The 24,043-nt window shown below is 44.9% G+C and overlaps 1 protein-coding gene across 2 annotated transcripts; it reads right to left on the bottom strand.

Annotated features, from left to right (window-relative positions):
- Positions 1-292: 292 nt before the first annotated feature.
- On the bottom strand, positions 293-15,208 carry LOC311119061 (tetraspanin-8-like). Of its 2 annotated transcripts, XR_014611900.1 has the most exons (9): positions 14,909-15,161; positions 11,203-11,265; positions 10,890-11,009; positions 7,794-7,868; positions 7,199-7,294; positions 6,243-6,365; positions 1,674-1,757; positions 1,133-1,273; positions 316-875 (listed from the first exon to the last, which is right to left on the bottom strand). XR_014611900.1 is itself a non-coding variant. In XM_084193813.1 (8 exons), exons 1-8 carry the CDS (start codon positions 14,963-14,965, stop codon positions 1,205-1,207), a joined length of 687 nt encoding a protein of 228 aa, XP_084049939.1. In that variant the 5' UTR covers positions 14,966-15,208; the 3' UTR covers positions 293-1,204. The 2 variants fall into 2 exon arrangements, 1 of the variants encoding a protein (XP_084049939.1); XM_084193813.1 differs by having other exon boundaries at positions 293-1,273; positions 14,909-15,208.
- Between the last annotated feature and the right edge of the window lie 8,835 nt (positions 15,209-24,043).

Genomic DNA, 24,043 nt, shown 5'->3' with positions numbered 1-24,043 from the left:
TTGTGTTGTAGTTCATTACCCCAGATAGACCTACAAAATACAGGTGGATTCTATACAGGTTATATGGGTAGTAGGGAGGAATCAACACCATGTAAAGAGAGCTGGGCCCGTGTTTATAAAGCCCCTCAGAGGAGGAGCGCTGATCTAGGATCAGGTCCCCCCCCCACCGGTCCATGTCATCTGATCTATTACAAAACTGAACCTAGATCAGCCCTCCTACTCTGAGGCCCTGGTTTCTTCAGGAGTCAGAACTAGAAAAAAAAGAGTGTTAAAGTAATGAGTCAAAGTTGTTCTCTGAAGAGGCGGGAAGCAAATGGGGGCAACCAAATGAATGACTTTTCTTTATTTGTAAAGTACCTCAGAAGAGGAAGGACGTAAAGCTCACAGGCCTTGAACAGAAGACACTGACATGTACTGCAATCATTATATAAATTACATTTTTTTTAAAAACAGGCAAAATTATATACAGCTTGATCAATATTACCATCAGACTAATATCTACGAGATTGCAATACAATTTGGAAAAAGTTTAAAACATTTGAGCATGAATTATACAAAGTTCAGTGTATGGACTTCAGTGAGAAATACGTAGAGCAGTAGTCAATGGAAACAGAGCTCTTTCAAAAAGACTAATGCATGTTCAATGAGATATGGCTCAATCAACTTCACAAGTCAAGACACTGCCATAATTTAACAAAGATCTGAAACCCAAATCAGAGCATCATTTGGCGCAGGTAAAAGATATAGAAACACATGCAGTCCATAGTGATGCTCAGCATGTTGGGGTCCATGCCATTTCAAGTCCAGTCAATTCACAATGCAAACTCCATTCCAAATATTGCTCATTGAAGAGAATTGGAATTTCAGTGTACTTCCTGAATTGACTGGAATTGAACCCCAACCCTGACGTTCAGTATAAAGTACACGTTGCATGCATGCTGTATGGGATATGTCAAAGCCAACTTTTGATAAAGTCATGATTGGGGTCAATTTGAATTGAAGTCAGTCAATTCAGGAAGTGATTTGTATTTAAAATTCTAATGTAAAAATTAGGAATAAATAACTTCTGCTTTTCAGTTTGAGAAATCATTGAAAATAGATCTTTTTTTTTTCAATTGGAATTTCAGTTTACTTCCTGAATTGATGACTTCCAATTCAAAATTGACCACAACCCTGGATGAAGGTGTATCATGTGTCGCTGCATTTAGGCAGTGTTGGCATCCCTCTTCCCAATCTGGCAGTACAGGGTCATGGCGAAGGCCATTCCAAAGAGCTGAAACACAAAACGAAAGAAGGTACTTCACAACCCACTCACTACCAGGCTATAGCCCCGGTCCCACATCAAATTCGGGGTGTCTAGCCTGGTTCCAGAGCCGTTTGTACAGTCTTGCCAACGGGTTGTTATTTGACATCTGCGTTGCCAAGAAGGTGGCAACAGATCTGGGACCAGGACACGTTCACTAACTATTGAACAGTGACAGAGTGAATTGCACATATCCATCTTAATGACAATGACAACAGCCATAAAGTAAGAGATGGAGAAGATGAAACAGACCAGTACTGAACATTGACTAGTACCATAGAAATATATTCAATTTCTATGACCGGTACGTTGCATATTATAATGTATTAATAGTGGATTTGTTATAGCAATGGGACTTTTGGATTCTTACCATCAAGACTGCGACGCCGAATGCAATCCCCAGCGCGATGATTGCGTGTTTCTCCATGAAGGAAGTCACAAACTTGACACAAGGCTGCAGAAGACAAAGAAGAAGAAAAAAAACAGTCAACACCAGTCAACACCAGTCAACACCAGTCAACACCAGTGAACACCAGTGAACACCAGTGAACACCAGTCAACACCAGTGAACACCAGTCAACACCAGTGAACACCAGTGAACACCAGTGAACACCAGTGAACACCAGTGAACACCAGTGAACACCAGTGAACACCAGTCAACACCAGTCAACACCAGTGAACACCAGTGAACACCAGTGAACACCAGTGCAGGTTGATTGTAGGAAGACTTTGAGGCACATGGTTGTATCATCCTGGAACCCTCTATGGTTTCATGTGGCTGTAGATCAGTGCCCTGTACAGGTTGTTAATAGGAGTGTGATGGTAATGGTAGCGTGATGGTAGCGGTAGCGTGATGTAGTGTAGGGGTAGAGTTATGGTAGCGTGATGGTAGCGGTAGCGTGATGTAGGGGTAGCGTGATGTAGGGGTAGCGTGATGTAGTGTAGGGGTAGCGTAGGGGTAGTGTGATGTAGCGTAGGGGTAGTGTGATGTAGCGTAGGGGTAGTGTAGGGGTAGTGTGATGTAGCGTAGGGGTAGTGTGATGTAGTGTAGGGGTAGTGTGATGTAGCGTAGGGGTAGTGTGATGTAGTGTAGGGGTAGTGTAGGGGTAGTGTGATGTAGTGTAGGGGTAGTGTAGGGGTAGTGTGATGTAGTGTAGGGGTAGTGTGATGTAGTGTAGGGGTAGTGTAGGGGTAGTGTGATGTAGTGTAGGGGTAGTGTAGGGGTAGTGTGATGTAGTGTAGGGGTAGTGTGATGTAGTGTAGGGGTAGTGTAGGGGTAGTGTGATGTAGTGTAGGGGTAGTGTGATGTAGTGTAGGGGTAGTGTGATGTAGTGTAGCGGTAGTGTGATGTAGTGTAGGGGTAGTGTAATGTAGTGTAGGGGTAGTGTGATGTAGTGTAGGGGTAGTGTGATGTAGTGTAGGGGTAGTGTGATGTAGTGTAGGGGTAGTGTAGGGGTAATGTGATGTAGTGTAGGGGTAGTGTGATGTAGTGTAGGGGTAGTGTGATGTAGTGTAGGGGTAGTGTGATGTAGTGTAGGGGTAGTGTGATGTAGCGTAGGGGTAGTGTGATGTAGTGTAGGGGTAGTGTGATGCAGTGTAGGGGTAGTGTGATGCAGTGTAGGGGTAGTGTAGGGGTAGTGTGATGCAGCGTAGGGGTAGTGTGATGTAGTGTAGGGGTAGTGTAGGGGTAGTGTGATGCAGCGTAGGGGTAGTGTGATGCAGTGTAGGGGTAGTGTGATGTAGTGTAGGGGTAGTGTAGGGGTAGTGTGATGCAGCGTAGGGGTAGTGTGATGTAGCGTAGGGGTAGTGTAGGGGTAGTGTGATGTAGTGTAGGGGTAGTGTAGGGGTAGTGTGATGCAGCGTAGGGGTAGTGTGATGCAGCGTAGGGGTAGTGTGATGTAGCGTAGGGGTAGTGTGATGTAGCGTAGGGGTAGTGTGATGTAGCGTAGGGGTAGTGTGATGTAGCGGTAGTGTACTGGTAGTGTGATGTAGTGTAGGGGTAGTGTGATGTAGCGTAGGGGTAGTGTAGGGGTAGTGTGATGCAGCGTAGGGGTAGTGTAGGGGTAGTGTGATGCAGCGTAGGGGTAGTGTGATGTAGCGTAGGGGTAGTGTAGGGGTAGTGTGATGCAGCGTAGGGGTAGTGTGATGTAGCGTAGGGGTAGTGTAGGGGTAGTGTGATGTAGTGTAGGGGTAGTGTAGGGGTAGTGTGATGCAGCGTAGGGGTAGTGTGATGCAGCGTAGGGGTAGTGTGATGTAGTGTAGGGGTAGTGTGATGTAGTGTAGGGGTAGTGTGATGTAGCGGTAGTGTACTGGTAGTGTGATGTAGTGTAGGGGTAGTGTGATGTAGTGTAGGGGTAGTGTGATGTAGTGTAGGGGTAGTGTGATGTAGTGTAGGGGTAGTGTGATGTAGTGTAGGGGTAGTGTGATGTAGCGTAGGGGTAGTGTGATGTAGCGTAGGGGTAGTGTGATGTAGTGTAGGGGTAGTGTGATGCAGTGTAGGGGTAGTGTGATGCAGTGTAGGGGTAGTGTAGGGGTAGTGTGATGTAGCGTAGGGGTAGTGTAGGGGTAGTGTAGGGGTAGTGTGATGTAGTGTAGGGGTAGTGTGATGTAGCGTAGGGGTAGTGTGATGTAGTGTAGGGGTAGTGTAGGGGTAGTGTAGGGGTAGTGTGATGTAGTGTAGGGGTAGTGTAGGGGTAGTGTAGGGGTAGTGTGATGTAGTGTAGGGGTAGTGTGATGTAGCGTAGGGGTAGTGTGATGTAGTGTAGGGGTAGTGTGATGCAGTGTAGGGGTAGTGTGATGCAGTGTAGGGGTAGTGTAGGGGTAGTGTGATGTAGCGTAGGGGTAGTGTAGGGGTAGTGTAGGGGTAGTGTGATGTAGTGTAGGGGTAGTGTGATGTAGCGTAGGGGTAGTGTGATGTAGTGTAGGGGTAGTGTGATGCAGTGTAGGGGTAGTGTGATGCAGTGTAGGGGTAGTGTAGGGGTAGTGTGATGCAGCGTAGGGGTAGTGTGATGTAGTGTAGGGGTAGTGTAGGGGTAGTGTGATGCAGCGTAGGGGTAGTGTGATGCAGTGTAGGGGTAGTGTGATGTAGTGTAGGGGTAGTGTAGGGGTAGTGTGATGCAGCGTAGGGGTAGTGTGATGTAGCGTAGGGGTAGTGTAGGGGTAGTGTGATGTAGTGTAGGGGTAGTGTAGGGGTAGTGTGATGCAGCGTAGGGGTAGTGTGATGCAGCGTAGGGGTAGTGTGATGTAGCGTAGGGGTAGTGTGATGTAGCGTAGGGGTAGTGTGATGTAGCGTAGGGGTAGTGTGATGTAGCGGTAGTGTACTGGTAGTGTGATGTAGTGTAGGGGTAGTGTGATGTAGCGTAGGGGTAGTGTAGGGGTAGTGTGATGCAGCGTAGGGGTAGTGTAGGGGTAGTGTGATGCAGCGTAGGGGTAGTGTGATGCAGCGTAGGGGTAGTGTGATGTAGCGTAGGGGTAGTGTAGGGGTAGTGTGATGTAGTGTAGGGGTAGTGTAGGGGTAGTGTGATGCAGCGTAGGGGTAGTGTGATGCAGCGTAGGGGTAGTGTGATGTAGTGTAGGGGTAGTGTGATGTAGCGGTAGTGTACTGGTAGTGTGATGTAGTGTAGGGGTAGTGTGATGTAGTGTAGGGGTAGTGTGATGTCGTGTAGGGGTAGTGTGATGTAGTGTAGGGGTAGTGTGATGGTAGGGGTAGTGTGATGTAGTGTAGGGGTAGTGTGATGTGATGTAGCGGTAGTGTGATGTAGTGTAGGGGTAGTGTGATGTAGTGTAGGGGTAGTGTGATGTAGTGTAGGGGTAGTGTGATGTAGTGTAGGGGTAGTGTGATGTAGTGTAGGGGTAGTGTGATGTAGTGTAGGGGTAGTGTAATGTAGTGTAGGGGTAGTGTGATGTAGTGTAGGGGTAGTGTGATGTCGTGTAGGGGTAGTGTAATGTAGTGTAGGGGTAGTGTGATGTAGTGTAGGGGTAGTGTAATGTAGTGTAGGGGTAGTGTAATGTAGTGTAGGGGTAGTGTGATGTAGCGGTAGTGTGATGTAGTGTAGGGGTAGTGTGATGTAGTGTAGGGGTAGTGTGATGCAGCGTAGGGGTAGTGTGATGGTAGGGGTAGTGTGATGGTAGGGGTAGTGTGATGGTAGGGGTAGTGTGATGTAGTGTAGGGGTAGTGTGATGGTAGGGGTAGTGTAGGGGTAGTGTGATGTAGTGTAGGGGTAGTGTGATGGTAGGGGTAGTGTGATGTAGTGTAGGGGTAGTGTGATGTAGCGTAGGGGTAGTGTAGGGGTAGTGTGATGTAGTGTAGGGGTAGTGTGATGTAGTGTAGGGGTAGCGTGATGGTAGGGGTAGTGTGATGTAGTGTAGGGGTAGTGTGATGTAGCGTAGGGGTAGTGTGATGTAGCGTAGGGGTAGTGTGATGTAGTGTAGGGGTAGTGTGATGTAGTGTAGGGGTAGTGTGATGTAGTGTAGGGGTAGTGTGATGTAGCGTAGGGGTAGTGTGATGTAGTGTAGGGGTAGTGTGATGTAGTGTAGGGGTAGTGTGATGTAGTGTAGGGGTAGTGTGATGTAGCGGTAGTGTGATGTAGCGGTAGTGTGATGTAGCGGTAGTGTACTGGTAGTGTGATGTAGTGTAGCGGTAGTGTGATGTAGCGGTAGTGTGATGTAGCGGTAGTGTACTGGTAGTGTGATGTAGTGTAGCGGTAGTGTGATGTAGCGGTAGTGTGATGTAGCGGTAGTGTACTGGTAGTGTGATGTAGTGGTAGTGTGATGTAGTGTAGGGGTAGTGTGATGGTCGCGGTAGTGTGATGGTCGCGGTAGTGTGATGTGATGTAGAGTACGTTTATTGATTTGTTTATTTTGTACAATGTAACGCCATCTTCCTTGAAAAGCATTTTATAAATAGTATTTTATTAATAATAAATCAATCTCTGCTCACCGTTGAGTACACTTGGCGTCCATCTGCAAGTTGGCAGGCTTGAGCGGCGTCAACACAGTTACAAGAGCCGGGGACAGTGGAGCCCCAGTCAGAGGCTCCGTTGATCAGGCCACAGCACTTTGCCTGGAAAACAAGTGAGTTAGCCCTCCATCTTACCAACACTGGGGTTGTGTTCAGTAAAGGCACACTGTCATTTTCCCCATTGCAAAATATTTTACTACGATCTGTTCAGGTAACAGCCCATCTAACGATTTAAAAAAAATGTTATTCAGTTTGTCTACAAAATGATCCAATAACATCCGTAGCCAATTGAATTAGAACAATTCATCTGGAGCCCACTAAACAAACAATTATTCACCACTGACAAATTCAAGACTGGACAGTCAATGGCAGGTACCGAGATGAATCACCTGGACATAGGATGCGACCCAAATGGCACCCTATCCCAATGGCGCTACCCATGTTAACACAGGCTTTTGGCCACCAGAGTCTTCTATCCAACTCTATGGGAGGTGCCGAGATGAATCACCTGGACATAGGATGCACCCTATTCCCTTTATAGTGCACTGCTTTGGACCAGAGCCCTCTGGGTCCTGCTCAAAAGTAATACACTATTAGGGAATTGGTGCCATTTGTGGCGCATCCTACGTCCAGGTGATTCATCTCGGTACCTCCCATAGAGTTGGATAGAAGACTCTGGTGGCCAAAAGCCTGTTTTAACATGGGGTAGCGCCACTGAGGACTTTCTCCATTTTGAAGTAGTCAACTTCATCGGCTGATCCCTCCTGATGACCCTGTCGGAGTCATGTCCAACCGGGTCATCAGGAGAGATCAACCAATTACTTTGACTCGTGAAGAAGAGAGTGTACTACTTCAAAAATGGTGAGTACCTCAATGGCGTTGGCCACCGTGTGTTCACAGACACCATAATGAAGATCTATCGTTCTCTATGGTACCTCCACTTCCAGTTTCTGGATGTCCGTCTGGACGTCAGGCTTCTGGTCCCTCAGTGGCAGCAGCTTCCCCAGACTCTCCTTCACCCACACCTGAGACTGGAAGAGGCCATTTACACAGTCATTGAACAGTATGGGAGTCACACACACGAAACCGGTGTGGAAAGCATGTTTTATTAAAACACATATTCAAGAAGTGTCAAGGTACTGACTGTATACGAGGGACTACATTTTTTTTGTAGGAATTCAATTGTCCCCACAACAGGTAGCATAGCGGTTAAGAGCGTTGGGCCAGTAACCGAAAGGTCAATGGTTCAAATCCGAGCCGACTAGGTGAAAAATCTGTCGATGTGCCTTCGCACAAGGCACCTTAACCCTAATTGCGCCTGTAAGTCGCTCTGGATAAGAGCGTCTGCTAAATGAATAAAATGAACAAATCTGATCGCGACGAGTGTGTCACCTTCCCCTCGCTAACAGTGGGTGTGTGACATCCTACGGAGCACAGACTTCAATTCAATGTCTATTCCACGTTGGTTCAACGTAATTTCATTTAAAAACGTGGAAACGTTGATTGAACCAGTCAGGGTTTCCTCCTTACCTTCTTCTCTCCGACAGCTCCCAGGATTCCGGCGATCAGCAGGAGGATGAAGATGAGGAGCAGCCCGACGAAGAACTGAAACAAAACAATAACATGATATGCCCACCACATGCTATTGGTCCAGGAAGTTTTTCTAAAAGTGAACTGGATTCAACTTATCAGATAAGATTAAAAATATCAGAATTGGGTTTTTCAAAAGTGAAATGATACTCTGATCTTTCATATAAGGATTTGGTAATCCAATATCACCTTTAAAAATCATGATTAAATGTAATGAGGATATTTTTGAGACCGTAAATCGTGATCATCTTGATCCCACTGGGAGGGTGGAGTCTGGGTGGTTTTAGAAAAGGTGAACGGTCCTACAACCAAGACATTACAACGGAACTAAAGGAGGTCCAAACACGTTACATCTGAAAACCAAAGCTTCGTTACGTTAAATTGACTGCAGGATAGTTGTTATATTGAGAAGTGTCAAATAAATCCATCTACTTACAGTGGCTTTAGAAAGTATTCATACCCCTTGACTTACACATTGTGTACCTGCCTGAATTCAAAATGGATGAAAGAGATTTTTTTCCCTCACAATGCTGCATAATGACAAAGTGAAAACATGTTTAGAAATGTTTGCAAATGTATTGAAAATTAAAAACAGATATCACATTTACATGAATACTTCCAAAAGGCACTGTATAAGGGATTTGCAGGCTCCATTTTACATTTGACGTATTTTAATTCATGTAGTTTACTCATCTCTGTATCCCTATAACAGTGAGGTAGTACCCCAAGCTGTCCATTAGATGTTTTTAGAATTGTATAACTGCCTTAATTTTGCCGGACCAGGAAGAGTAGCTGATGCCTTGGCAGCAGCTAATGGGGATCCATAATAAGTAATTAGATGGCGAGGTGTAGGCCAGTTCAAAGCACTGAACATCTGGATTCTGTGATCTTTGATATTGTGGCATCTGGATCGGAATGATCCTATCCAATTATTTTCTGGAGGAAAAGAAAAACAGCCAGATCAATTTGATCCTGGATAGCAAAACCAGCCAGATCGATCTGATCCTGGACAAAAGGAACACCTATGTGAGAATGCTGTTAATTGACTACAGCTCAGCGTTCAACACCATAGAGCCCAACAAAGCTCATCACTAAGCTAAGGACCCTAGGACTAAACACCTCCCTCTGCAACTGGGTCCTGGACTTCCTGACGGGCCGCCCCCAGGTGGTAAGGGTAGGCAACACATCCGCCACGCTGATCCTCAACACGGGGGCCCCTCAGGGGTGCGTGCTTAGTCCCCTCCTGTACTCCCTGCTCACCCACAACTGCGTGGCCGCGCACGACTCCAACGCCATCATTAAGTTTGCTGACGACACAAGTGGTAGGCCTGATCACCGACAACGATGAGACAGCCTATAGGGAGGAGGTCAGATACCTGGCAGCGTGGTGCCAGGACAACAACCTCTCCCTCAACGTGATCAAGACAAAGGAGCTGATCGTGGACTACAAGAAAAGGAGGACTGAACAGGCCCCCATTAACATCGACGGGGCTGTAGTGGAGCAGGTTGAGAGTTTCAAGTTCCTTGGTGTCCACATCACCAACAAACTATCATGGTCCACACATACCAAGACAGTCGTGAAGAGGGCACGACAAAGCCTATTCCCCCTCAGGAGACTGAAAAGATTTGGCATGGGTCCACAGATCCTCAAAATGTTCTACAGATGCAGCATCCTGACCGGTTGCGTCACCGCCTTGTATGGCAACTGCTCGGCACTCGACCGTAAGGCGCTTCAAAGAGTAGTGCGTACGGCCCAGTACATCACTGGGGCCAAGCTTCCTGCCATCCAGGACCTATATACTAGGCGGTGTCAGAGGAAGGCCCACAAAATTGTCAAAGACTCCAGTCACCCAAGTCAGACTGTTCTCTCTGCTACCGCACGGCAAGCGGTACCGGAGAGCCAAGTTTAGAATCAAAAGGCTCCTTAACAGCTTCTACCCCCAAATCATGACTGCTGAACAATTCATCAAATGGCCACCCAGACTATTTACATTGACCCCTCCCCCCTCCCCAGACTATTTACATTGACCCCTCCCCCCTCCCTTTGTTTTTATGCTGCTGCTACTCACTGTTTATTATCTATGCATAGTCACTTCACCCTTACCTACATGTACAAATTACCTCGACTAACCTGCACATTGACTCGGTACCGTTACCCTCTTTATATAGCCTCGTTATTTGATTGTGTTTAGTAAATATGTTCTTAACTCTATTTCTTGAACTGCATTGTTGGTTAAGGGCTTGTAAGTAAGCATTTCACGGTAAGGTCTACACCTGTTGTAGTCGGTGCATGTGACAAATAAAATTTGATTTGATTCTGTATAGCAAAACCAGCCAGATCAATCTGATCCTGGATAGCAAAAAAAGACAATTACAGAATCTGGATCATTCTGATCCAGATTAAAAGCTGTGAAAATCTGTCCCCAGAAGTCCTTTCCCATGGGTGACCTGGGGAAACCATTAGATTCACTAAAAGCCTTACAATCTCATACTTGCAATCTCATACTTGCAATGGTCTCTCTTGCAAAAGAGATGCCATCTCGAACATGTATATATAAAAAAAAGGTTAAATACATGATCGTGTGTAGGTATATGGAGAGACTAGTTGTAGGATCTAACCAAACCAAAGTTCCACTGAGTGAAAGTGTCACAGAACATTTCTAAAAGCCACTAAAACCCCCAGAGGCCAAACCACACCTTTAACATGAAGATTAAAACACCACTGACCTACTAGGTGACAAACAACAAGACCTCCTCCACATCTTGCAGCTAACCGCATCCACTTCCTTTTACAGGCGTACAGGCTCAAAATGGCACCCAGGACAAAAAGTAGAGCAGTATAATAAAGGTTTTGTTTTATAGTGTGTCTGACTGCTGGTCTGTGGCCGACTGCTGCCTGTGTTCGGTGCTTCAGCGGTTGGCTATTTGGGACAGCGTTATCCTATGCAGTGTACAATACTGTTGCATTTTTAAATTTTTAAAATGTGAGGGTTAGCCATTGTAAGGGTGTGTGTGTGTGTGTGTGTTTCCCCTCACCAGAATGAGCATGCAGCGGTTTTCCTTAATGGCTCCGCAGCAGCCCAAGAAGCCCAGGACCATGATGATGACACCAACAGCTATCAGCAGGTCTACAAACGGCACTGCCTCGTCCATTATCTGATGGAAGGGGGACAGGCAGTTTCTCAGTCATTTCTACATGTCGATATTACGTGCTAAATATATTTATATGACTGGATCCCTTTTTTTTTTTTTTTTTTATCAAGGTGATGGGTTTACACTTGTTATTTTTTTACTGTGTAAAGCTTTTGATGGGGATGGCAATGTAGTGTCAGACTGGACATTTCCTTACCACGTTTCCATTCTTGCTCACTTTGAGGTAGATGGAGACACCAAGAATGATGCATCCACTGATCTGGGGGAAGAAAAAAAAAAAAAAAAAGAGATGAAATGAACACTTTATCTAGAATCAGCTTTATAAAGTTGTGCATTTCAATGTCACTGGGATTACATTAACAGGTCTTGTTGCCGTACCAACTCAACATGAATGTGGATTCATGTCAAAGATGCACAAAAACACACTAGCTACATCTGGTGGCGACTTTGTGAAACTACAGTTGAACCACCACCACTGTGAAACTACAGTTGAACCACCACAATCAAGGATGAGATACAGCATCATCCAACCACCACAGGAGGATAGCTTTCCTGTGGTCACAACAATGGATGCTAGACCACATGGGAGAATCTCAAATTGTTTTCCTTGATTCCTCAAATCCTATCCTCGCCTCTTACATCCATTGAAAGAGAAGCCACTGTAGGTACGGTCATCTCTGGTTAATATATTACACTATAGGGCGGCAGGTAGCTTAGTGGTTAAGAGCGTTGTGCCAGTAACCGCTGGTTCTAATCCCCGAGCCGACTAGGTGAAATCTGTCGATGTGCCCTTGAGCAAGGCATTTAACCCTAGTCGCTCTGGATAAGAGCGTCTGCTAAATGACAAATGCAAATGTAAATAGCCTAGGTAAGGTCATCTCTGGTTAATATATTACACTATAGCCTAGGTAAGGTAATCTCCAGTTAATATATTACACTATAGCCTAGGTAAGGTCATCTGGTCAAATTGGTGGATTGGTAAGACTTAAGTTGGGCTACTACTTAGAGAAATGCAATGAACAGTTCCACTTTTTTTTTTAAAGAAATACAATTGAGATTCCCAGGACTTGTAAACAACCCACATCACAATTCATAGAAACCATTGTGGGTATTTCCCCCTAATGCTTTTTCTATCAGATTGCTGCTAAGCGACGCAAGACAAAACATAACAAATATTTTTTTGTTCTTGAGATAAGACCGACCAGGCTCGAAACCGGTCACCTTGCCAACACTGGACGGGCAGCAAACACGAGTCTTTGACAAAGAACAGGTTGTGAGTAGAGCCTTGCATAGAGACTGGTCTGGTCATTCTCTGGCCATGACATCATCCCAAACAGCACCTTATTCCCTATGGGCCAGAGGGGTATACTTCAAATCAAGATTAAGGAGTTAGCTAGATATGCTTGAAATGGGCATGGTCTAATTGAGTCAACCAACAAACACTCATCTAGGTTAAGCTTTCTTAATGTTAAATGAACCAGAAAAATCTGTTATTTCTGGTTGTTTATCAAAGTTAGCTGGCTAACTCATTGAGCCTGCTTTGTAGTATACCCCTCTGGTTAAAAGTAGTGCACTAAAGGGAATCCTAGGGTGACATTTGGGACAAGTAATTTCAACCTGTCCACAAAGGGGAGGTGACACCTTATACCTCAGACTGAATACCCTTTACATTTTAGTCATTTAGCAGACGCTCTTATCCAGAGCGACTTACAGTTAGTGAGTGCATACATTTATTGTTTTCCCCCCCCATACTGGTCCCCCCGTGGGAATCGAACCCACAACCCTGGCGTTGCAAACGCCATGCTCTACCAACGGAGCTACACGGGACCCTTGGTTTGTAAACCAACGCAACACAAAAACGTACAAGCGTTCAGTCATTGTAGTGAGGCAACACTGGCTGCCTCAAATTGATAGAAAATAGCACAAGTCTAAACCACAGACTACAGTTATGTCTCGATACATGACTAGTGAGTTCTATGCTAGGAACACTGGGCAACAACTTCCCATTCTAGAACACCACAAGTGTTCCATTTTAGAAGAATACTCTTCTGCAATTCACAATTCAATTCCAGCAACATTTCCTACATTAGTCATATAGAAGTTGAAGGAGTTCAAGCCACACACACACACTAAACAAACACCACTGTGCCTGGTGACATTTAGCCAGGCATCTGGGTTGCATTCATTATGCACCAAACGGAAGAAAACTGACTGAATCAGGGAGGGGCAGAGGCTTGTCCATTGAGAAATGATCATTTTCATTTTCCATGTTGCAAAATATTTAGCTACGGAGTGCACTGATGAATACGACCCTGCTTTAACTGTGGGAACTGGGAAGGCTTGTTAAGCTATCATCGCAAAGGCAACACCTTCCAGAGTCAGTGGAGGTAGAATTACTTCCTTCCCTACCTACCCAGTAACCCGAGATAATTACTTCTCCTTCCCTACCCAGTCACCCTAGAGAGAACCAGTTAGGGCAGTACCGGCACATTCTAGAACAATGACTAAGTGACCAAGCAACACATACCAGTTAATAAATGAACAGAGTCACATCCAATCCCAAATGGCACCACATTACATACAGTGTACTACTATGCCATGTGACTCAGCCAAGGTAACAGAGTGCTCTCTGGAAAGAAAGAAAACACTTGCACCAATGTCTTCTATCCAACAACTAAGGGTCAGAGGTACTAGTCCAGCCCAGTCCTCCCCTACCACCAGTTTCAGAAGTTAAGAATGGGACCAGTGCCAAACGCAGGTTAATATGGGACTGTAATGAAACGTCCTCAGGCCTAATGAAAATACGTAGTTCTGTAACTCTCCAACCTGCCAGTATCTACATTCCAGTGCTGTAACTCTCCAACCTGCCAGTCTCTACATTCCAGTGCTGTAACTCTGGAGTGGGAGATGGGTTGTAGATCTATACTAAATGCCTAGGGGGTGGGAGATGGGTTGTAGATATATCCTAATTGCCTAGGGAGTGGGAGATGGGTTGTAGATATATACTAATTGCCTAGGGGGTGGGAGATGGGTTGTAGATATATCCTAATTGCCTAGGGAGTGGGAGATGGGTTGTTTCTGGCAGAGAGATGATACTGTACTTTAATTCTATGGTTTCTGGTTTGTTAAAGGCTCCATAAACTGACGTAAAAACTCAGGACAGGTCCTGGCAACAGGCTAAGGACAGATAACCATGAAGCACTATGCCTAAGCAGTTTTTTCCCCCCACATCAACAGTAGAAGAATATTGTATTTCCCATGTTTCCTGTCAAGGCCATGGCTAGGAGACTAGTTTAAGAAGTGGTAAAACATACAGAGAAACAAACCAAGGGAGTTGTGAATGTCTAATCTGTGTAGAAAAAAAACATAATCACCAGGTCATGTTTTCCAAAGACAAAACATGTAAACTCAGGACAGAGACCAATCAGAAAGTCATTAATGTTAATATGCTTTAAAGGGTTTAGCTGGCCTGAGAAGTGTATCGATACAGTAGCCTGCTATGACCTGGCTGGGCCCCCTCTCTGGTCGGGCTGAGAGTGGCGAGATGGAATTATAATTGATCATGTCTTTACAAAGATGGAAAAAGCTAGTGTGGATATATGGAACAGGAACCATACGAAGGAGGGAGTGGTCAGAGTTATTTTGTCTTGAAGGCTTTAACGAAAGATGGCCGTGTGATATTCACACATTGTTAGCAGACACATTGAAACGTGATTTCATTTCCATAACAGACATGTAAATAGCTTTTTGAATGAATACTACATGTACTAGGGCTACTAGTTGATCACTAAAACGATCAAACACCTCACTGTACTACACAGACACATTTATATGATTAAAAACCAACGTCAAACCAAATCAAGGAAACTATAGTTAAAACCATTTAGGTTAATATGACTCACCCAGAACAGTAGGTTGAAGAGGAAGAGCAGGTACTTCACACACTTATTCACAGCCATCTTCTATCCTTCCAGCAGCCAGGCGAGAGGTGATGTCAGACCAACGTCAAGTTACTGCCTACTGCTCTGTTCCAGACCCGGCCTGGTGTTGTGGGGGAGTGAGAGGGTTCTTTCACAAACCCGTATTGCAAAGCTGTGGGTGTGGTTCCTGACTACTCAGCCCAGTCCACTCTCTCTAGCCTCTCTTTCAAAGCTGTGGGTGTGGTTCCTGACTACTCAGCCCAGTCCACTCTCTCTAGCCTCTCTTTCAAAGCTGTGGGTGTGGTTCCTGACTACTCAGCCCAGTCCACTCTCTCTAGCCTCTCTTTCAAAGCTGTGGGTGTGGTTACTAACTAGACAGTCCACTCCAGTCTCCAACATACAGACCCCACAGCAAACCGACCCTCAGTCTTGTAGACAGTGAAACCCCAGAGCAGTTCTGACCTCTACTGGCTCGTTCATCAGAGTAATCAGCCTGTAACAATTATCACCTGAGTCCAATCGACTAATTACGCCTACTGCCAAGGAACATTATTATCAATGCTCACAAGCTGCTGTACCTACTGCCGATTAATTATATTATCAAGGTTCACAAGCTGTACCTACTGCCAATTAACTATATTATCAAGGCTCACAAGCTGTACCTACTGCCAATTAACTATATTATCAAGGCTCACAAGCTGTACCTACTGCCGATTAATTATATTATCAAGGCTAACAAGCTGTACCTACTGCCAATTAATTATATTATCAAGGCTAACAAGCTGCACCACAGGAAATAACAACCATTATACGTGTTAAAGCCTTGCTCTGCACAACTTGTAAATCGTTGTTTGACAAAGCAGCCCCCATATACAGAGACCTAGCCATTGTCTCTGTCTGTCCCCATATACAGAGACCTAGCCATTGGCTCTGTCTCTCCCCACATACAGAGACCTAGCCATTGGCTCTGTTTGTCCCCATATACAGAGACCTAGCCATTGGCTCTGTCTGTCCCCATATACAGAGACCTAGCTATTGGCTCTGTCTCTCCCCATATACAGACACCTATCCATTGGCTCTGTCTGTCCCCATATACAGAGACCTAGCCATTGGCTCTGTCTCTCCCCACATACAGAGACCTAGCCATTGGCTCTGTTTGTCCCCATATACAGAGACCTAGCCATTGGCTCTGTCTCTCCCCACATACAGAGACCTAGCCATTGGCTCTGTTTGTCCCCATATACAGAGACCTAGCCATTGTCTCTGTCTCTCCCCATATACAGAGACCTAGCCATTGGCTCTGTCTGTCCCCATATACAGAGACCTAGCCATTGGCTCTGTCTCTCCCCATATACAGAGACCTAGCCATTGGCTCTGTCTCTCCCCACATACAGAGACCTAGCCATTGGCTCTGTCTCTCCCCATATACAGAGACCTAGCCATTGGCTCTGTCTCTCCCCACATACAGAGACCTATCCATTGGCTCTGTCTGTCCCCACATACAGAGACCTAGCTATTGGCTCTGTCTGTCCCCATATACAGACACCTAGCCATTGTCTCTGTCTGTCCCCATATACAGAGACCTAGCCATTGGCTCTGTCTGTCCCCACATACAGAGACCTAGCCATTGGCTCTGTCTCTCCCCATATACAGAGACCTAGCCATTGGCTCTGTCTGTCCCCACATACAGAGAGAGATGAAAAAGAGAATGGGAGGCAGAGGGAAAGAGAGAGAGAGAGAGAGCGCAGAGAAAAGGAGAGAGCTCTCCAGTCTCCTCTCAGGCCCATTAGAGGTTAATGAACATAGTGTTAGAGAGGAAACAACAGGGAGGTCCACCACTAATGGCTGTGAGATGTTACTATGACACACATCCAATAACCCAGGAGAGACTTCATGGCTCAGGGAGGAACTGTTGCTGGTTTCAGATGTTTCCCATGCCTGCTGCCTATGAATGTGACCAGATGTAAACCCTCATTAGATCAGATGATGATAATTCCATCTCAACTCTCAGCTGAGGACTGTTGGTAGGCAGACAGAGGAGCAACAGGGGGTCAGAAGGGTGGAAATCAGAATGTGATGTCTCTAACCCTAGAATGTGATGTCTCTTTGCCACCTTCTCCTCCCTGCTGAATCCTCCTCCTCCTCCCCCCCCTCCTCCCTCTCTGTGGATGACTTCGTCAACCATTTTGAAAAGAAGGTTGACGACATCCGATCCTCGTTTGTTAAGTCAAATGACACTGCTGGTCCTGCTCACACTGCCCTACCCTATGCTTTGACTTCTTTCTCCCCTCTCTCTCCAGATAAAATCTTGCGACTTGTGACGGCCGGCCGCCCAACAACCTGCCCGCTTGACCCTATCCCCTCCTCTCTTCTCCAGACCATCTCCGGTGACCTTCTCCCTTACCTCACCTCGCTGATCAACTCATCCTTGACCGCTGGCTATGTCCTTCCGTCTTCAAGAGAGCGATAGTTGCACCCCTTCTCAAAAAACCAACACTCGATCCCTCTGATGTAAACGACTACAGACCAGTATCCCTTCTTTCTTTTCTCTCCAAAACTATTGAGCGTGCCGTCTTTAGCCAACTCTCTTGCTATCTCTCTCAGAATGACCTTCTTGATCCAAACCAGTCAGGTTTCAAGACTGGTCATTCAACTGAGACTGCTCTTCTCTGTGTCATGGAGGCTCTCCGCACTGCTAAAGCTAACTCTCTCTCCTCTGCTCTTGTCCTTCTAGACCTGTCTGCTGCCTTTGATACTGTGAACCATCAGATCCTCCTCTCCACCCTCTCCGAGCTGGGCATCTCCAGCGCGGCTCACTCTTGGATTGCGTCCTACCTGACCGGTCGCTCCTACCAAGTGGCGTGGCGAGAAGCTGTCTCCGCACCACGTGCTCTCACCACTGGTGTCCCCCAGGGCTCAGTTCTAGGCCCTCTCCTATTCTCGCTATACACCAAGTCACTTGGCTCTGTCATATCCTCACATGGCCTCTCCTATCATTGCTACGCAGACGACACACAACTAATCTTCTCCTTTCCCCCTTCTGATAACCAGGTGGCGAATCGCATCTCTGCATGTCTGGCAGACATATCAGTATGGATGACGGATCACCACCTCAAGCTGAACCTTGGCAAGACGGAGCTGCTCTTCCTCCCGGGGAAGGACTGCCCGTTCCATGATCTCGCCATCACGGTTGACAACTCCGTTGTGTCCTCCTCCCAGAATGCGAAGAGCCTTGGCGTGACCCTGGACAACACCCTGTCGTTCTCCGCTAACATCAAGGCGGTGATCCGATCCTGTAGGTTCATACTCTACAACATTCGGAGAGTACGACCCTGCCTTACACAGGAAGCGGCACAGGTCCTAATCCAGGCACTTGTCATCTCCCATCTGGATTACTGCAACTCGCTGTTGGCTGGGCTCCCTTCCTGTGCCATTAAACCCCTACAACTCATCCAGAACGCTGCAGCCCGTCTGGTGTTCAACCTTCCCAAGTTCTCTCACGTCACCCCGCTCCACCGCACACTCCACTGGCTTCCAGTTTAAGCTCGCATCTGCTACAAGACCATGGTGCTTGCCTACGGAGCTGTGAGGGGAACGGCACCTCCGTACCTTCAGGCTCTGATCAGTCCCTACACCCAAACGAGGGCATTGCGTTCATCCACCTCTGGCCTGCTGGCTCCCCTACCTCTGCGGAAGCACAGTTCCTGCTCAGCCCAGTCAAAACTGTTCGCTGCTCTGGCACCCAAATGGTGGAACAAGCTCCCTCACGACGCCAGGACAGCGGAGTCACTCACCACCTTCCGGAGACATTTGAAACCCCACCTCTTTAAGGAATACCTGGGATAGGATAAAGTAATCCTTCTATCCCCCCCCCAAAAAAATAATTGTAAAGTGGTTATCCCACTGGCTATAAGGTGAATGCACCAATTTGTAAGTCGCTCTGCTAAATGACATAAATGTAAATGTAAAACAATGCAAACCCTCCCTAAAATGAGTGGAAGGGAGAACGGCCTGAGGAGAGGTTGAGGTGTTAGTACAGCCCTGTTTACCCACTCCGACAGGGAAGCCCTGTTTACCCACTCCGACAGGGAAGCCCTGTTTACCCACTCTGACAGGGCATGCAGCCTGGCCCTGCTTTGAGTGGTGTGTGTGTGTGTGTGTGTTTGTGTGTGTTTTGGGCATTGGGCCACTCCCTAAACAGTGTGTAGTGTAGTCATTAGAGCCAGCGTATACAAACTGAATGGCTTGTGGCAGGAAGCACCAATGTCCTCTGAGACACGTGCTGTATGGGTCAAGGATTCATTAGTTCCATCTCAGATCTGACATGACAGCTGGCAGATAGTGGAGAAATGAAACCAGTGCTGTTTCTGGGTATAAGCACCAATGAAAAATGTATGCACTCACTAACTGTAAGTCGCTCTGGATAAGAGCGTCTGCTAAATGACTAAAATGTAAAATGTAAATGTATAAGTGACGTAAGCGCCCATCGCTAGGGGACCCCCAACCAAACTAAGGAAGTCAGTCAGGGTCTCAACTTACTGTTAGTTAGGATAGTAGAATACACAAGGTGACATTTTGTTTTTATTTGGTACTGCATCAGAAGTTTTCCCCTTCTCATGTCAGTCACTGAGAGTCACTCAATAGAGCTCGCCAGCTTGTAGTCCTGAAAAACAGAAATGAGTTAGAATTTTCTACTTCTGTCTGTTCAGCCATTCCTATTGGGGGAAATTAATGGGGAAAGAATGGGGTTTTGTGAAAACGACAAAAAAATAAGGTCTGAGGTTAACACAGGCTTATGAGATCTCATAGGTTTTGTTCTAGGTGATAATATCAGTCAGTTAAAGGTAGACGCAAAATGACGTCGTCACGAGCAGCGCCGCAGATATTGAGATGAGCGAGATGCACGACTTCACTCTCACTCAGTATCTGCGCGTGTGCACGGATTCGCTTCATGCTGTTACAGCGTGGTAGCCAGGGCACCGAAACAGCGGAGAAGTTGCAACGCTCTTAGTTGTTGCTGCTGAAAATTGACCCACTATGCTGTCTACTTTCTGTCCCTACGTCATATCGCTGAGTCTACCGTTAACACGACCGTTGTGAGTTGTGAAGCCTTTACGCGCTTGTTTTGATTACATAATTGATTCGAAATTCACAAAAGGTGACATTAGCTGATGAAGATTATCTCATGGAACAACACGTATAAGATCTCCTAAGACTGTGTTCACCACAGACCTTATTTTCAGCGTTTATCCAAAAAGCCTACAAAAAAAAACAATTCATGGTGTCGTATATGATGAATGGTGGTCATTATTGCCGTCAACAAAGAGTTCGCTATGCTGTATCGTGTTAGAGGCTTTTATTAAAATCACGAATTTCCAGCATAGATACAGACTCGCGATGTCCGGAGAACGGCTCCCCAGATTGATATGGCCGTTCTGCCGTCTCATCGTTTACCCCCTATTTATAAACAATGCAAAAAGAGGAGTGACTCCCCTCTTCTGACCAATCACCAGTCTCCCCTCGGGCGTCACCCTCCAAGCGGCACATTTCAAATAACATCATAAAACCTCCCCCCTCTGGCCTGAACAACCAACATTCCATTTCGTCATGAAAAACATTTAACAAAGGCATAATCTTCAGATACGATATTCCCCCCTTTCGAGACGAAATAAACGTCTCGAAAACAAACAGAATAAGATTATGACTATTAACCATTTATCTCATTGAGTATCTTTAACCAAACACATTCTCCTCTAGAGTGTAAATACCTTTCTATGAAATACCTGTTTATGAAGTGAGAATACATTACTATGACCTATGAACAACTGTTTATGAAGTATGAATACATTACTATGAATTATGAATAAATCTTTATGGAGTGTGAGAGCGAAAAACCTGTCCGGCAACCTTTGTTCCAAATCCATCCATCCATCAATCAAGACAGTAAAATTCTCTCACGGTCCCTCTGCCCCAGGCAACCACCGCGGTACTCCAGCTAAACTCATAAACCATGTAAATACATTTGAAACTATGATGCCATTAAATACACATGTTTCCCCTGCAAACAAAATCCTATCCAGAAACATCCACTCTCAGGCTGGTCAACCCATAGGACCGGAAAGGGAATCTCTCCCTGCCTAAACGTCCTTTCCCTAACCCCATCGAAATAAACAAAAGCATCTAAGATCCTCATCTGCATTCAATAACATCAAACATCATTCTACTAAAATCAATACCTAAGAATATGACACAATTATGTATTACACATCAAATATGTCTATATTTCATTGCAGACACTGGAATGTAGTCCACTACACTTCATCTCCTCCGTAGTCTCAACTTCCAATGGACTTGTTGATGATGGAATCAGCCACACCCTCCTTGTTTCATCTCCTCCAGTCATATTGTCCCTTCATATTGTCTTTGAGTCACATGTTCCCCCAAATGCTTCTGGAATGACAAGAAAATAAACGACCAAACAGTATCTTTTGCAAAACAACATTTTCAAATTAAAACTCAACATCAATTTAAGAATATAAAAATGACCTATAAATGATGTATGAATCACATAAACCTATCCCCCCCTTGATTCATAAATCATACTAAAATCATACTAAAAAAAATGTTTTCCTTGAAACAATAAAAATAAAATGATCAAATAATCAAAAAGGATATTTATCCATTCAGTAGTCCATCTAGACCCCTTCGTCCGTCTTCGTCCAGATCCGGAACAGTCAACACCGGCATCATTCTCCAACCTATTTCAATCTCATAGCTTCCTCAAAAGTCAGTAACATATTACACAGTGCTATCAAAGCTGTCATTAACCCATCACTGCCCCTACTGGCCTAATTGATCTTGCAACCAAATCTTCTCAGATCTCCCAAACACATCCCTTATAATGCATATATAACCCCAGTGATCTTATCTAAACTATCTGGACTCAAAAGATAACTAATATTTATCAATATGATCTTCCCAAATGTTACACCATACCATGAATGAAGTCCCCCCTTCTCCCTTAAACTTATTCTTCAATGATAGGCTTGAAGACTATGACATGTCGCCATGTGTCTGCTAAATGACTAAAATGTAAATGTAATGTCACCCTTTTAACCCTAGAGTTAGCTGTGTCCAATGCTATCCCTCTTATAATGGTAAAACCTCATATGGAAGCTTAAACGTTGACCTGTAACAACATCCTATCCCCCATAGGGTAAGAATATACTCTATCATCACAAACCCACCAAATATCTCTAAAATTCCCATAGTCACATTGTCAGTCAAAAGCTAATCTTTTAACCATCAAAGTCCTGCTCTTCTTACTACCTGATATATAAAAAGTAACCTATTATTTGTCATCACTACCCTTAAGGTCATACTTATCCAAGGTTATCCTATACTCATCACACTCTGATATTCCCATAAACATACCCCTTACCTCATATGTTTTATTAGAACAAAAACAACTTTTATCCCTCAATATTTCACCTGAATACTTCAGGTTTCCACTGTTACCTGACTTTACTTTCCATCTAACAATTCCCATAGGGTAAACCATTTACCCAAGAACACTTAAACCCTACTGGTCTGACAACTACATTATTTTATCTGTCAATGACTGTTGCCGACACCACAGTCATGACAAAGCATAACCCTGACCCACACCTGCCAGAGGCCGCGCGACCGTCTAACACGTCTTGGGCTGGCATCCCCAACAGACATCAACCCTCAAGATTCCTCACTGATTCTTACAGAATGAGTTAATCTATCTCTAATTTTCACAACAGAGGAACGAGCAGCACTGATCAGATGCCCCCCCCCTCTGTCATCAAAATCAAAAGACCCCATCCTGCAGCTTCCATGATGAATCTCTATTCTCCATTTCAGATTAATCTATATTGTTTCTATCTGCTCTCCTATTTTAACCCCATTCGTACTATAACCTCCTGAGTCCCTCTTGCTACCTCTTTAATTTCAGAACAGTTGTTGTCGGTATCATACTCCTATATTTGCTATTGCCATAGTATCATTAATCCCTTCCAAAGTTACCCTTAAAGTAGTTGATTTAGCTGCTGTATCAACCCTAATTACTTCTAGTGCAAAAGTTCCCATTCCCATTATCCTCTATGTCTTATCTACTGTTGGAGTGACTACTGTCCATTCAGTTCTACTCCTCCTGAACTCCCTCAATGACTGTGGAGGCTACAACAGACCTCAACTCTTCCATTATAAGCATTACTTTATGAATTACATAGCCCTTTACCCAATAATTCTGAACCGGAACAAATTCTAATGCTTGCACTAGATAAGTACACATATTCTCCCTGACCTTTCTCTGTAACATTACGCAACATAAGTGAACAGTCACTCCTAACCCTCTTCTCAACTATACCTCCTTTTACTCCTGGTCCTGATAACAATACTTATTCTCCATAATTATCTCTCCATATGGGAGGAACGTCCCCATCCTAAACCCTAATAAGTGTTTTCCCCCTAAAATTGGTGCTGTATTGGTTCCCTTATAATCAAATGCAATATATTTATGACTTTAATACCTATCAATGTTGAAAGAGTTAAATTGCTTCTCCCTGTTGTTCTAATAGACTGAAGTGTTAATGTCCTTATTTACTCCTAGTTTTCCCCCAGTTTTCCCCTAAGACTTTGAACTCTTTCCTTGTACTTCCATCCATCCCCACTAGTGTCACTTTTTCCCCCTTTCAGTTCTACCTCTAAACTTTAAACCTCCTGATTATAACAAAAGGTACCCACAATTACCTTGATCTTCCTATTCTAAAGTGTCATTCATTACTGTTCTCTCTCACTACTAACTTTGAAACTTAGCTTACTGTCTCAGAGTTCCTTCACCCCTAGTTCTCCTAACTTATTTTAATCTAATCTTTTCTCTCATAACATTTAAAACCTTTTCCCCTGACTTATTGACAAAATCTCTTACCACCAAATTTTAGAATATGTGATTGGGAAAGTTCCCCACCTGCTTCTGACTCATTACACACAGACTTGGCAAAACCCGACTAAACACCTTTAGCCTAACCTCAAATCTCTTGGTGTAAGGATGTAACCCAGAATAATAATCACCCCTTTTAAGTTTATTTT

The sequence above is a fragment of the Coregonus lavaretus genome, assembly GCF_964263955.1.
Source record: "Coregonus lavaretus genome assembly, contig: HAP1_SCAFFOLD_829, whole genome shotgun sequence".
Taxonomy (NCBI): Eukaryota; Metazoa; Chordata; class Actinopteri; order Salmoniformes; family Salmonidae; genus Coregonus; species Coregonus lavaretus.
The sequence above is the reverse complement of the archived record's forward strand: the minus strand, read 5'-3'. Positions and strand labels throughout refer to the sequence as shown.